The sequence below is a fragment of the Muscardinus avellanarius genome (genome assembly GCF_963383645.1).
Source record: "Muscardinus avellanarius genome assembly, chromosome: 4".
NCBI classification, from domain to species: Eukaryota; Metazoa; Chordata; class Mammalia; order Rodentia; family Gliridae; genus Muscardinus; species Muscardinus avellanarius.
Genome location: NC_137789.1, coordinates 132350030 through 132362336, shown reverse-complemented (window position 1 = coordinate 132362336; position 12307 = coordinate 132350030). Strand labels below are relative to the sequence as shown.

The 12307-nt window shown below is 41.2% G+C and overlaps 1 protein-coding gene across 1 annotated transcript in view; it reads right to left on the bottom strand.

The window, feature by feature from the left end:
- Window positions 1-12307, bottom strand: part of ABCC2 (ATP binding cassette subfamily C member 2) — a gene marked incomplete at both ends in the record, with an annotated part of 65557 nt that overhangs the window by 17361 nt on the left and 35889 nt on the right. Inside the window, 8 exons of the mRNA XM_080693902.1 lie at window positions 1748-1902; window positions 2043-2262; window positions 3140-3272; window positions 3561-3684; window positions 7131-7311; window positions 8415-8582; window positions 9737-9913; window positions 12055-12181. Of these exons, the coding sequence (XP_080550028.1) occupies window positions 1748-1902; window positions 2043-2262; window positions 3140-3272; window positions 3561-3684; window positions 7131-7311; window positions 8415-8582; window positions 9737-9913; window positions 12055-12181 (1285 nt within the window). The remainder of the gene's footprint in view (window positions 1-1747; window positions 1903-2042; window positions 2263-3139; window positions 3273-3560; window positions 3685-7130; window positions 7312-8414; window positions 8583-9736; window positions 9914-12054; window positions 12182-12307) is intronic.

The window sequence follows — 12307 nt, the reverse complement described above, 5'->3', positions numbered from 1 at the left end:
CCTAGATTTAATCCCCAGTTCTCATCTCCCTTAAAAACAAAGAAGAGAGTGCATTTAAGTGGTCTCAAATGACAGCAGGCATGCCATTTCTGTACCAGAAGATAACAAAAGGGGACCAGTCATCTGCCCACTTTCAAAGTTGTTGCTGTGTCTCTAGAACCTAACTATGGGCTAGCCTTTATGTGTTCTCTTCAGGACCAAAACAATAAGGATTCAGAGCTGTTCAGACATTTTATATAATGTAGTTTTTCTCTTCCATAAGCAGAGAACTAAAAACAATGCTGATGGCTTTTGAAAATCAATCAAAATTGCCTAATCTCTGCCTCTGTTCCTCAAAATTCTATCTCAGACGCATTTAAGAAGAAAATCAATGAATTAGGTCTGGCCCATGGATGATAGCCGTCTGCGACCTTAACATTTATTTGTTATCCCCAGCATCTAGTGTGGTACTTGGCCCATAAAAGGTAATCAATAAATGTTGCTGCTGCTGGGTATGGTGGCACATGCTTGTAATCCCAGGATTACGGAGGATTGCTAGCGAGGCCCTTCACAACTCAGTGAGACCTTGTTTCAAAAAATAAAAAGACTAAGCCAGGTGTGGTGGCGCACTCTTGTAATCCCCGTGCTTTGGAGGCGAGACAAGAGGATCACGCAGGTTCGAAGCCAGCCGCGCTGGTCTAAAAGACCCTGTTTCCAAATTAAAAAAAAAGTATAAAAATATGTCTGGGAGTGTAACCTGGAGGTAGAAGGGTTTCCAGGAACTCCAGTACCACCAAAATCAAATAATATAAAAAGACTAAGCCGGGCGTGGTGGCACACGCTTGTAATCCCCGTGCTTGGGGGCAGAGACAGGAGGATTGCGCAGATTTGAAGTCAGCCTTGCTGGCTTAAGAGACCCTGTTTCCAAATAAAAAATATAAAATAGGTCTGGGAATGTAGCCCGGAGGTAAAAATGTTTCCAGGAACCCCAGTACCACCATTAATAATAATAATAATAATAATAATAATAATAAATAAAAAGACTAAAAAATAGGGTTTGGGGTGTAGCTTGGAGGTACAAATGCCCCTGGGTTCCATCCCCAGTACTGCAAAAAAAAAAAAAAAGTTAAAAAAATGTTGCTGAGTGAACTTCCTTAAAATTATAGATGGCTCTGGTTCAACATTCAGACTTAACTCACTGGTTAATAAATCATCAAAGATGAAAATTTCAGAAATGGAGAGAAACATGAGGCAGAGGATTATCTTACTACCCCCATTCAATGCCACAGGCAATGAAAGTGCTTTTGCTTATGTTTTTCCCTTTGCAGAAGAATCCTTCTTACCCCCTTCAACTTCTCACCCTTCCCCAAACAACCATCTCTTCTAGGATTTAACTCAAGTCTTACCTTTTCTGGCATTTCCCACCCTCAGCCATTCAGACTGAACAACAACCTCTTTTCTCTGCTTTTCTTTTGTACCTCTATGCACACTGTTGTTGTGGGTTTTACCATACTTTGTCACCATCATTCATTTCTTTGGCTGTCTCCTTCACTAAATGGTGAGCTACTGAATGACTGGAGCTGTTCATCCCTGTATCCCTAGGACCACTGGGACCTCACAGTAGGTAATCAAGAGACATTTGTATGTTAAGTGGACAAAAGAACTGTAACCACACAGAGTTGTCTAGAGGAACACATGAATTCCTTATCAGCAATAGAAAGATCCTCAGTGTATCAAAATACCACTGTATAGCCCTTGAAATACTTACACCTGCAAACCTGTTTACGATCCGACCTGTAGGTGTTGTGTCAAAAAATTTCATGGGTGCTCGAAGGATGTTGTTTAGCAGTTGGCTGTGCAAGAGTTTTGATGCATGCATGCAACCATACACACTCCAGATACTTGCTAGAAGCACAGCAATACCTGGAAATGGAACCAATTTTGTCAGTATTGTGCACAGGAATCCTTGAAGAATTGTGCCCAGGACATAATGGCAAATGTTTTTTTGAGGGCAGAAAAGACACAAATTCCCATGAGATGGCTTCTATAGCCATCAGACATACCTTGTGCCAATCCCAGAGCTCCATAGACCCCAATTCTCATGTCCCTCTGAGAGACTGGATAGTTGGTACCATTGTAGATTTGAGAGTCACTGGTCCAAGCACTGAGCCAAAGGTTGGATCCAATAAAAGCCACAGAATTCATTATGTAGATACAGATGATGCCGAATATTGAACACCATCCTATTGCTTGTAGGTATTTCAGGTAGATGGAGAATTTCACCTGCAAAGTCCCCACCAGTATTAGAACACCCTAATGGCTTTTAGTGAGGTATTACCTAGAAAAAAAATCACAAGGGACAGAGGAAAAGTGGATAGAAAGTAACAGAATTTGGTAGTCTAGAGTTATCATCTCTGCACTGGCCAGGATAATAAAGGTCAGTGCTGAAATACAATGCAGGGCAAATAGCCATCCAGTTATTAGTGACTACCTAGATGCAATTAGGAGAAGATAGAAAAACAGAAAGGAATGAGGAGGAGGGATTCCTGCAGACCTTGGAATTTGTGGTTTTAAGTTTCATTTATTTAAACGGTGAGCTCTGGCTCTGATATGTTAGTGTATTCTGGCTTCTAGAATTAAATCTCAAAGGAGTTTTGTTCTGCCCACCTCAGAATGTAATAAAACATGTATGCAGGGTGGTGTAAGGCTATTTACAAGAGACGCGTGTGTGTGTGTGTGTGTGTGTGTGTGTGTGTGTGTGTGTGTTACTGGCGATTGAACCCAAGGGTATTCTACCTCTGAGCTACATCCCTAGTCCTATTTTATTGTTTATTTTTGAAACAGGGTCTAAATTGTGGAGGGTCTCATGTTGCTGGGACTGACCACAAACCTGTGATCCTCCTGTCTCGGCTTCCAAGTACTGGAATTACAAGCATGAGCCACTATGCTCTGCTAAAACATGTCATTCTTTATAGAAATATAATTGGATTGAAAGTTACAACCTCTGTTATAATAATGATAATGAATTTGAATATTTGCAAAGAAAAAATTGTTGCCCTTGTAGATAGGTTTTCAAGTTTAACTAATTTAAAAATTTTCAAATTCCAAGCCTTATATCACTTCAAATAGTATTTTTTTTTAAATTTGGTATGGTATTCACCTTTCCAGTTTCCATGAATTCCTTCTTAATTAGTTTTTGTCCTTTTACTACTTCTTCCTCCTTCAGGGCGTTCCCATTTTGAGTTTTCAAGGAGTTTTTCAGGGACTTCAGATGCCGGTTACTGGACCTAGAGCTGAGGGATAGAGATGGCAGAATGTCCCTGAGCTTGGAGATGCTTTCTAGGAGGTCTTCTTGCAAGCAGATGTCACAACCACTCTGCTGGTGTCAAAGCACATTTTAGAGCAGATGGCCATGACAAACTGACCCCACCTTAGTCCTTCCCCCGTACAAGGAAACAAAGGAAGAGCTGGGGGTGGCCACCAGGCTGCCCCCACCTCCCAGGAAAGCCCACAGAGGCAAAGAGAAAGATCAAGTGGATATATGGAAGCGATAAGGGCTGCCAGCTATATAAATGACCTACTTGCGGCGCATTGTTTGATGAAAGCTGTTCTCTCTTTTTATGGCAAAGGAGGCTGCATCCTCAGGGACTTCCTCTATATTGGGTATCAGCCCAATATCATCCTCTTCTTCAGAACCATCATTGACTAGGGAGACACATCAGAGCTTAGAGAAATAGCACAGAGTGTTTACTGCCCTGTCAACAAGGAGGGAGAAGCCTTCTCTGATTTTGTTTGGCTTCAGCAAGGGATCCCCTATGTACACGCAGGCTATAATATTTTACCCCATAAATATTAGTTATTAGTAGACATTCTTATCGAGAAATGCCAGGATAAAGAAAATATGGGTTCTGTAAGTCTAGGACTACATAGACAAGAGTATTACAGGTTTGAGGAGAGCCTCAACAATGTAGTGAGTCTCCCAACAATCTAGTAAGACAAAGACTCAAAACAAAGATAATTTAAAAGTGCTGGGGGTCTAATTTAGAGTTAGAATACCCGTGGGTTCAATCCCTGGTACCAAAAAACAAACAAACAAAAAAACCCCACAAACAAACCAAAGCAAAGCAAAACAAAAAATTGTCACTGAAAGAGAAAATAATCAAGAAGAAGAAAACTCCCAGACACTTATAAATTTCTTTAGAGCATGAAAGGACTTTTCAGGATTTGGGTAAATAAACAGAAGAGTCACCATTCCATGAATTGACTAAAGAGATGATTGTAAATTGAAATTGCTAATCTTGATGTTCAAATAGTTCAACAAACGTTTATTAAATAAAAGCATTTTTAGCCAGGCATGGTGGTCAATGCTTGTAATCCCCACACTTGGGAGGCTGAGACAGGAGGATCACGCAGGTTTGAAGCCAGCCTCAGCTACTTAGTGAGGCTCTCAGCAACTTAGTGAGACCCTGTTTCCAAATAAAGTATAAAATAGGTCTGGGAGTACAGCCCGGGGGTAGAAAGCCTCTGGGTTCCACCCCCATTACCACCAAAATAAATAAATAAATAAATAAATAAATAAATAAATAAATGCATTTTAAAAACATATTGTAAAAATAAAATGTGAAACATAGCGTAGGAATCAGTGGAAATAATAGAATAAGGATCTCTAGAAATCTGCTCCTCTGTAAAAGTAATGAGAATACTAGCAAAAATAAAATAAGTCAAAATTAACTTTTTCAGAACTCTGAAATTAACCAAAGAATCAAACAATCCAATGGTTATTTATTTATTTAAATTACTAAATCTTGATAAGAAAGGTTGCATGGTGTCTTAACTTGTCTTATTTCCAACCTTCCTCAACTGCTGTGGCCTAGAAACCCAACAGCTACACAGTCAGGGTCACCACAAAAAGCTAGCAGCCTAGCAATCACTTAAGGGAACCTAGTGGATTGAGATACACCCCAAAGCCCCATCCTAGGAGAACTGCCATTACCTCACCCATCCACAATCCCCTGAAAACCTCCACTGACAAAGCTTGTCTTTAGTTGACCTAACTCAGAGATGGGGCAAACAGCCATCATTACATATTTAACAGCCCAGTTGCCTCAGATAGTGGTAACAGTTGAGGCAAAGAAGAAGCTGGCCAAAAAGTTCAAGGGAAAGCTGAAGAATGAGATGGCCATGGAGGGCGCTGCTAGCCCCAATATATTCCTGGCCACCTGGGATCTGCACACAAGGCAGGGCTGTGCATGTGCCCAGGAAGTTCTGGAGAAGGCCCTCTGTTCTCGAGTCTGGCCCATTTGTGGCTCTACTGTACAAGCAGGAGGCAAAGACACATTAGAGCACACAGAGCCTTTCAGCAAAGAGTGAAAGACTTACAGATGCCAGGCATGCAAGGAAATCTCTGGTGGCCCACACATGACAAAGAACACAGACTTAATAGAATTTGTTCAGGAAACTGAACAAAGAGGAGAAATAAACAGCACTAACAACAAAGATTGCCAGGAGAGAGAAGCTTCAGATGACTCTCTCCCTATTATCTTAAGAAGGAGTAGGGTGAGACCCAGCGGGAAAAACACAGTGAGTGCTGTATGCATGTATGTCTCTATCACCTGAACCTCATTATGCTGTATAATTATATGCACCAATAATAAGTAAGTAAATTGAAAGGACAAATCCTGCTGGCATTTTAATCATGCCCTTCTACCTCTAGAAGTCTGAGACAACCTCTTTTGTTTAAGCCAACCAGTTTGATGTGTTTTGTCATAGCACCTAGATGGAAAACGAATTCACAGAGCCAATATCCACAGAGCTTATGTGCCCTTTCTTCATTCCATTAAGTCCCAAGTCCCAGAACCAACACAATAACAGGCCAGGCTTGGGGCTTAGCTCACTGCTCAGAAATGGTCTCTCCGTGTTTGCCAGAATAAAGTCTTAATGGGTTGTTTTTTTAAACTGTACTTTGAATATAAAGTATTCTTCCAAGAGGGCCATCTTCCCATGGGGGTTTATACCAAAATCCAGGAACTCAGATACAGGCAATTCAGAAAAAATGCTTAGAAATAGCAAAAGAAAAATGCCCAAGCTGGGCATGGTGGCATGTGCCTGTAATCCTAGTACTTGGGAGGCTGAGACTGGAGGATCATAGTTTCAAGGACAGCCTTAGAAAGCAGTGAAACTCTCATTAACCTAGTGAGACTCTGTCTCAAAATAAAAATAAATATAACAAAGGGCTGGGGTGTAACTTGGACATAGAATGTCCCTGGGCTCAATTTGTGACACCCCCCCAAAAAAAAATGAAAGAAAGAAAGGAGCCCAGATTGTGGTGATGTGGTTGACTGAGTAGCAACCCGGGGATCCTGCATTAGACACTGAGCTCTGCTAGGGGATTTCACTCTCCACTCCAGGCCAGAGCAATGGCTCTCTCCAGCCCAGTATTTGGGGCACATAAAGACAGATGGGAAATTCTAGCTCCTTTCTTTCTGCTGCTTCCTGGTGCCCTGGTCCCACTCTTCTGGCCTGCCTCTCAGTCTCTACCGCCCACGTCATCTTGCTCTTCCTCCTCCTCTGTCCTGCCAAGCTCGCTGATTCCTGGCGAGACTTTTCCTTCAGGCTCTTGTACGTCCCAGTGTCGTATTTAATCATCCCATGTTAATCTGACCTCAGAGCCCAGATATGTTCCCACTTGCAGGCTCCACAGCTCCTCCCTCACCTGAGTGCTTCCTGAAATGCTTATCCTGCTCTTTCAGTCAAATGATCACTGCCTGGACTCTGTACAAGGCTGCTGTTGCCAGGTCCTTGAGAACAGTAACCAGGGCCACTGTTGAGTGGAACCAGGGATGATTCCTATGGTGCGCTGTGAGTCTATGCAATGGCCATTTTTTTTTTCTGATTTTGTACCTTTCTAAAGTATCCTTTGCATGTCAGAGAAAGATGAGCAGGATGAGCCATCAGTTTGCCCATGTACTGTTTCAATTTCTGTGTGTCTATGTTTATTTTTCTTCTCTCCCCCAGAACACAGAAGAGCAGAGTTTGAATATCTGGGTAATTTTCCTAGAAATCTAGTTTACTGTATATTAAACATTTTGGGAGTTAGTTACTGATTTATCATTTCCACCCAGGCCCAAATTGTTCCAATTCTTCCTTCGTACCTGTGGCCTCCCCTTCTGAATCTGAGCGTTTCATGAGTGTCTTCAGATTCTTAGCAAATGCTCCCTTCTTGGACATCAGAGCACTATAGGATCCTCTCTCCAAGATGGTACCATTGCCCAGAACCACAATCTCATCCACTTGGGGAAGAAAGTTAATGCTATGTGTAACCAAGAGTCGCGTCTGCAAGAATAAAGTAAGTTAAGTTGTTCTAGTCAGGCGTAGTGGCACATATTTGAAATCCCAGTACTTGTGAGGCTGAGACAGGAGGATTGCAGGTTCCAAGCCATCCTAGTCAACTTTGCAAGGTTCTCCACAACTTAGTGAGACCCTGTTTCCAAATATATAAAATTGGGTTGGAAGTACAAATTGGAAGTAGAATGCTTCTTGAGTTCAATCCCCAGTATCAAAAAAAAATTTTTTTTAAATACATAAAGTTGTTCTATCTACCCTATGTTCACCATCTTCCCTGGATTATTCTAATAAAAAATAGACATGTCAATTCACATTGAGTCTTGATTAAATATGTGGTGCTAAGTCAGGAACCACATGCCCATAATCCCAATACTTGAAAGACTGAGACAGGAGGGTCACAGGTTCAAGGCCAGAGCTCAGGGTAACTTAGAAAAGAAAAAGAGAGTGGGTTCCTTTTTTTTATTTTGTGGTTCTGGGGATTGAACTCAGGAGCATTCTATCTCTAAATTACACTCCCCAGCCCCCCCTTTTTATTTGGAAAGAGAGTCTTGCTAAATTGCTGAGACTGGCCTCAAACATGCAATCCTCCTGTTTCAATCTCCTAAATACCGGCATATTTCACCATGGCCACATAGAAAAAGAAAGGCAAACTCAGGTCAAGAATGACGCTCAATTAGGGGATCAGGGGTTGCAATGGGCTTCTGGAGAGATAATGAAGGCACTCATTATGAATAACAAAAGACATTCTAGCACTCCTAAAATTCCAAGGGTTATAGGAACTCTTTGCCAGGAATTGGGGATAAAAATCAAATATATTTCTTACGATAACCACAGGTACAAAAGTATTTTTTTTATCACAACCAATCATCTTAAGAGGCTCAATGTCAGAGCCAAAGAACTAGGGTCAATTTAGCCAGATCTAGCATAAGCCATGAGCTCAGGATGGCCAATGCCATCTGACACTATTCCCCCAGGAGCCCAGGGAACAGGTGAATAAGAAGAGCTGCTTCAGGACTGTGGCTCTCCTGGGGGATGTGTGTGATGCCCACCTCCTTGCTCTCATATCTGCACCCCTTTAAAGGATTTCTTACCTTGCCATTCAACAATCCATTGGGGCCCACAACCTTATTGAAAATGTGTTTTCCTACATGCGCATCCACCGCTGACAAGGGATCATCTAGAATATAGATGTCTGAATTTTGATAGACAGCTCTAGCCAGGCTGACTCGCTGCTTCTGACCACCACTGAGATTTATACCCTGAAGAAGGGAATAATTTCTATCAATAATTTATATTAAATAATTTCTATTTCTCCCTAGTCACAGAGTCTAATAAGTAGGGGTAAAAAGAAGAAATTTACCTCAAGAGCTTAAAAATCTTACAAGTTTCTTTATACAAATAAATTACTTTGGCTCAAATAAATGATTTTAGGCTCAATAATTAAAGGCATGCCCAACTTACCTTTTTCAATCATGTAATTTACATACTTATTATTTTTGTTATTTTCTACCCTGTGAGAATATAGAACTATAATGGGGCAGAAGTTTTCTCTATTTTGCTCACAGATATAATCCTGGCACTTAAAATAGTATCTTGTCTATAGTAGTTGTTCAACAAATATATGCTGAATTCATGGACAAACTCCCTCCAGAGCTGTATCTTCACTAAAATCCTAGTAGCCCAAGACCCTTGCCCCCCAAATACTATATGTGCATTTTTAGTAATGGAAAAGAAGAATGAAAACATTCTAAACATGTAGTGATCAGAAATCTTAAATAACGCCGGGCGTGGTAGCGCACGCTTGTAATCCCCGCTCTTGGGAGGCGGAGACAGGAGGATCGCACAGGTTCGAAACCAGCTGTGCTGGCTTAAGAGACCCTGTTTCCAAAACTAAAAAAATAGGTCTGGGAGTGTAGACCGGATATATAAGGGCTTCCAGGAACCCTAGTACCACACAAAAAAAATCTTAAATAAATTATGCTAAATTTATATAATGAAGACAATATGGTTATTAAAGTCTATTTTGACAAAAAGACATTTAGTAACAGGGTGAACATTGTTCCAGTCACTGTTAACTTAGCTTTTGATGTCCTCTGCCTTATCACTTTTGCTTTACATTGCATAATCTAGTATTTGCTTCCAGGTACAAAGTTTACCAATTCTGAGTTATCTATAAAAACACTGTGGCAGATAGTACAAACACCTATTTTCTGGTGTTTGTTCCAAACATGACTACTAACATTGGTCAACTGTGTTACTCTTGGCACGTCATCATCATCTCCATCCCCCCCCTCTTCTTCTTCTTCTTCTTCTTCTTCTTCTTCTTCTTCTTCTTCTTCTTCTTCTTCTTCTTCTTCTTCTTCTTCTTCTTCAATATTTCTTTACCCTGCAAGCCCCTCATTGTCCCAAGTACCTTCTCTCCGATCTCAGCCATGTCTCCTCCAGGCAATATTTTCAAGTCTGGAAGGAGTGCACAGGCCTCCAGAACTTGCTGGTACTTCTTTTCATTCATCTCCGACCCAAAAAGAATGTTGTCTTTTATGGTTCCGTTCTGAATCCAGGACTGCTGAGGGACATAGGCTATGGTGCCCTAGATAGGAAAGGAGCAGACCACATGGCAGCTGAGCCTCCAGAAGTGCAAAGCTCCGGGCAGAGTGGCAGGAGTGGGTGCAGAGGAGCTAACAGGGCTCAGGCTGAAGGACTACACGTCAGGCTGCCTACACATCTTATCTTTATCAATGTGCTTGCATTTATTGCACTGATCAAGGAGAAAGATTCAAAGTCCCACTCATCATTAATCTTCCCATTTTTAAACTCATTTTCTTGCCATGATCCTGAAAATCATAAGATGAACACAGATTCTACCTCTAGAAAAGGATTTTAGTCAAACCCAATAAGCTTACTAGTATTACTTTTAGGGAATGGTAAAGATTGTGTGTGTGTGTGTGTGTGTGTGTGTGTGTGTGTGTGTGTGTGTGTGTGTGTGTGTTACTGGGAATTAAACCCAGAGGCATTCTACTTATAAGCTATACCCCCAGCCCTTTTTATTTTTTATTTTGATACAAGTTCTTGTTCTACATGGCTGAGGCTGTCCTCGAACCTGTGATCCTCCTGTCTCAGCCTCCCAAGTACTGGGATTATAGGCATGTGCCACCGTGCCTGATTTACAGATGATATTTTAGGAAGCAAAAGCTAAGAGGTTAGCATACCAGGAGGTACACAAAGCAGATTATATCCAAAGAGAGATAGAAATGAACGGCTGCATTTGAGCTAGAACTCAGTTATGAGTTAACAATGAAAACAATAAAAAGCTCCCCCAAAGGAATAAAAAGACAAAGTCTAATCTGTAGAGTCATCTTAGCTACAGTGTATGGTTTTTAACATTACAAATTAAATCGGGTGTGGTGGCACATGCCTAGAATCCCAATATTTGGGAGGCTGAGACAGCCTTAGCAAATAGTGAGAATCTTATCAACCCAGCGAGACCCTGTTTCAAAATAAAAAATAAAATAGGTCAGGGGTGTAGCTTGGAGGTAGAATGTCCCTCGGTTCAATCCCCAGTACCACAAAAATAAATAAATAAATAAATAAATAAATAAATAAATAAATAATTTAACAGGTTGTGGTGGCACATGCTTATAATCCCAGTACTTAGGAGGCTGAGACAAAAGAATTGCAGATACACAGCCAGCCTCAGCTACTTAGTGAGGCACAGTTTCAAAATAAAGAATGAAAAATAGGGCTGGGAGTGTATCTCAGAGGTAGGATGTTCCATCCCTAGTACCGCAAAAAAAAGGGAAAATAAATTAAAACAAGTATAATTGCAAATTAGCTCATTAGAGATTGATAAGTGAGGGGAAATGTCAGTATACTGTTGAAGAAGAGATATTTCTTAAAAATTTTCGAAGCAGGTCAATATAAAGCAATGCAACCAGGAGCAAGCTTTCTTAGCTTATAATTAAAAAGAAAGCTTTGGCAATATGTAAAGATCTTAAGGGGGAAAAAACTGAAAACGGATAGGTCTGACTTTCTTTGGTGCAAATAGAGGTTGATTTAATGATTTAAAAATATCTATAATATTCTCTAAAATAAGCTTTTTTGGGGAGAAGTTCAAAGTGCTGATGAAAATGCCATAAAACATTGCCTTCTGTGTTAAAAAAAAATTGTGTCTGATAAAGGAGTAACACCAGTGCCAGGTTTTAACACTGGTGGCAATGCCCTCAAAGACGTAGGGCTCAGAGGTGGCGGCAAGAAGCCCAAGGCGGTGTGGCGCTGGTGGGAGGCCAGAGTTTTGACTTCACAGCACTACTGTTTTCATTGTTCTTTTTAATGTTCCTCCTGTTTTTGTGGGACTCTGATTACAAAGTTATTTGTGTTTTTAGTAACAACCTATAACTTTTTCCTCCAGGTCCAGTTACTTTTTAACAAAACATTGCAGAACCTGAGGTTTGCAAAAAACACACATAGAGCAGCTGTATCTATAGGTTAGTTGAAGGAAGGCATCTCTCTAATTGACAGTTTTCACAGCTTAGTATACATATCAGAGCCGCCTGGAGAGCTCACTAAAAATGCACATTCTAGAACCTATCCTCAGAGTCTGATTACATGGGATGAAGCGGAGAAACTAAACCTGCCCAGTGTGTCCAAGGCCTCAGCTCCTGGTGCACCCTCGCAGCACTAAGCAGCCTGCGTCTGAGGGTTAGACATCTTCCCGTTGGCATTCCCTCTTACCTTGATGGTGATGTGTCCATGGACATTCTCCATCTCTCCCAGCATGGCTGATATCAGGGAGGATTTCCCAGAGCCCACAGGGCCTACCAGGGCCACCAACTGACCTGGCTTAATGTCCAAGTTCACACTGAAAGAGGAGAAATAATTTTGAAGGAGACAGGTGGGGTGGTATTCAAGAGTAGCTCAAGCCACTTCTCTGACTCTCATGAAGTATTGGGAGCCCCCCACACACACACACACACAAACCCTGCAA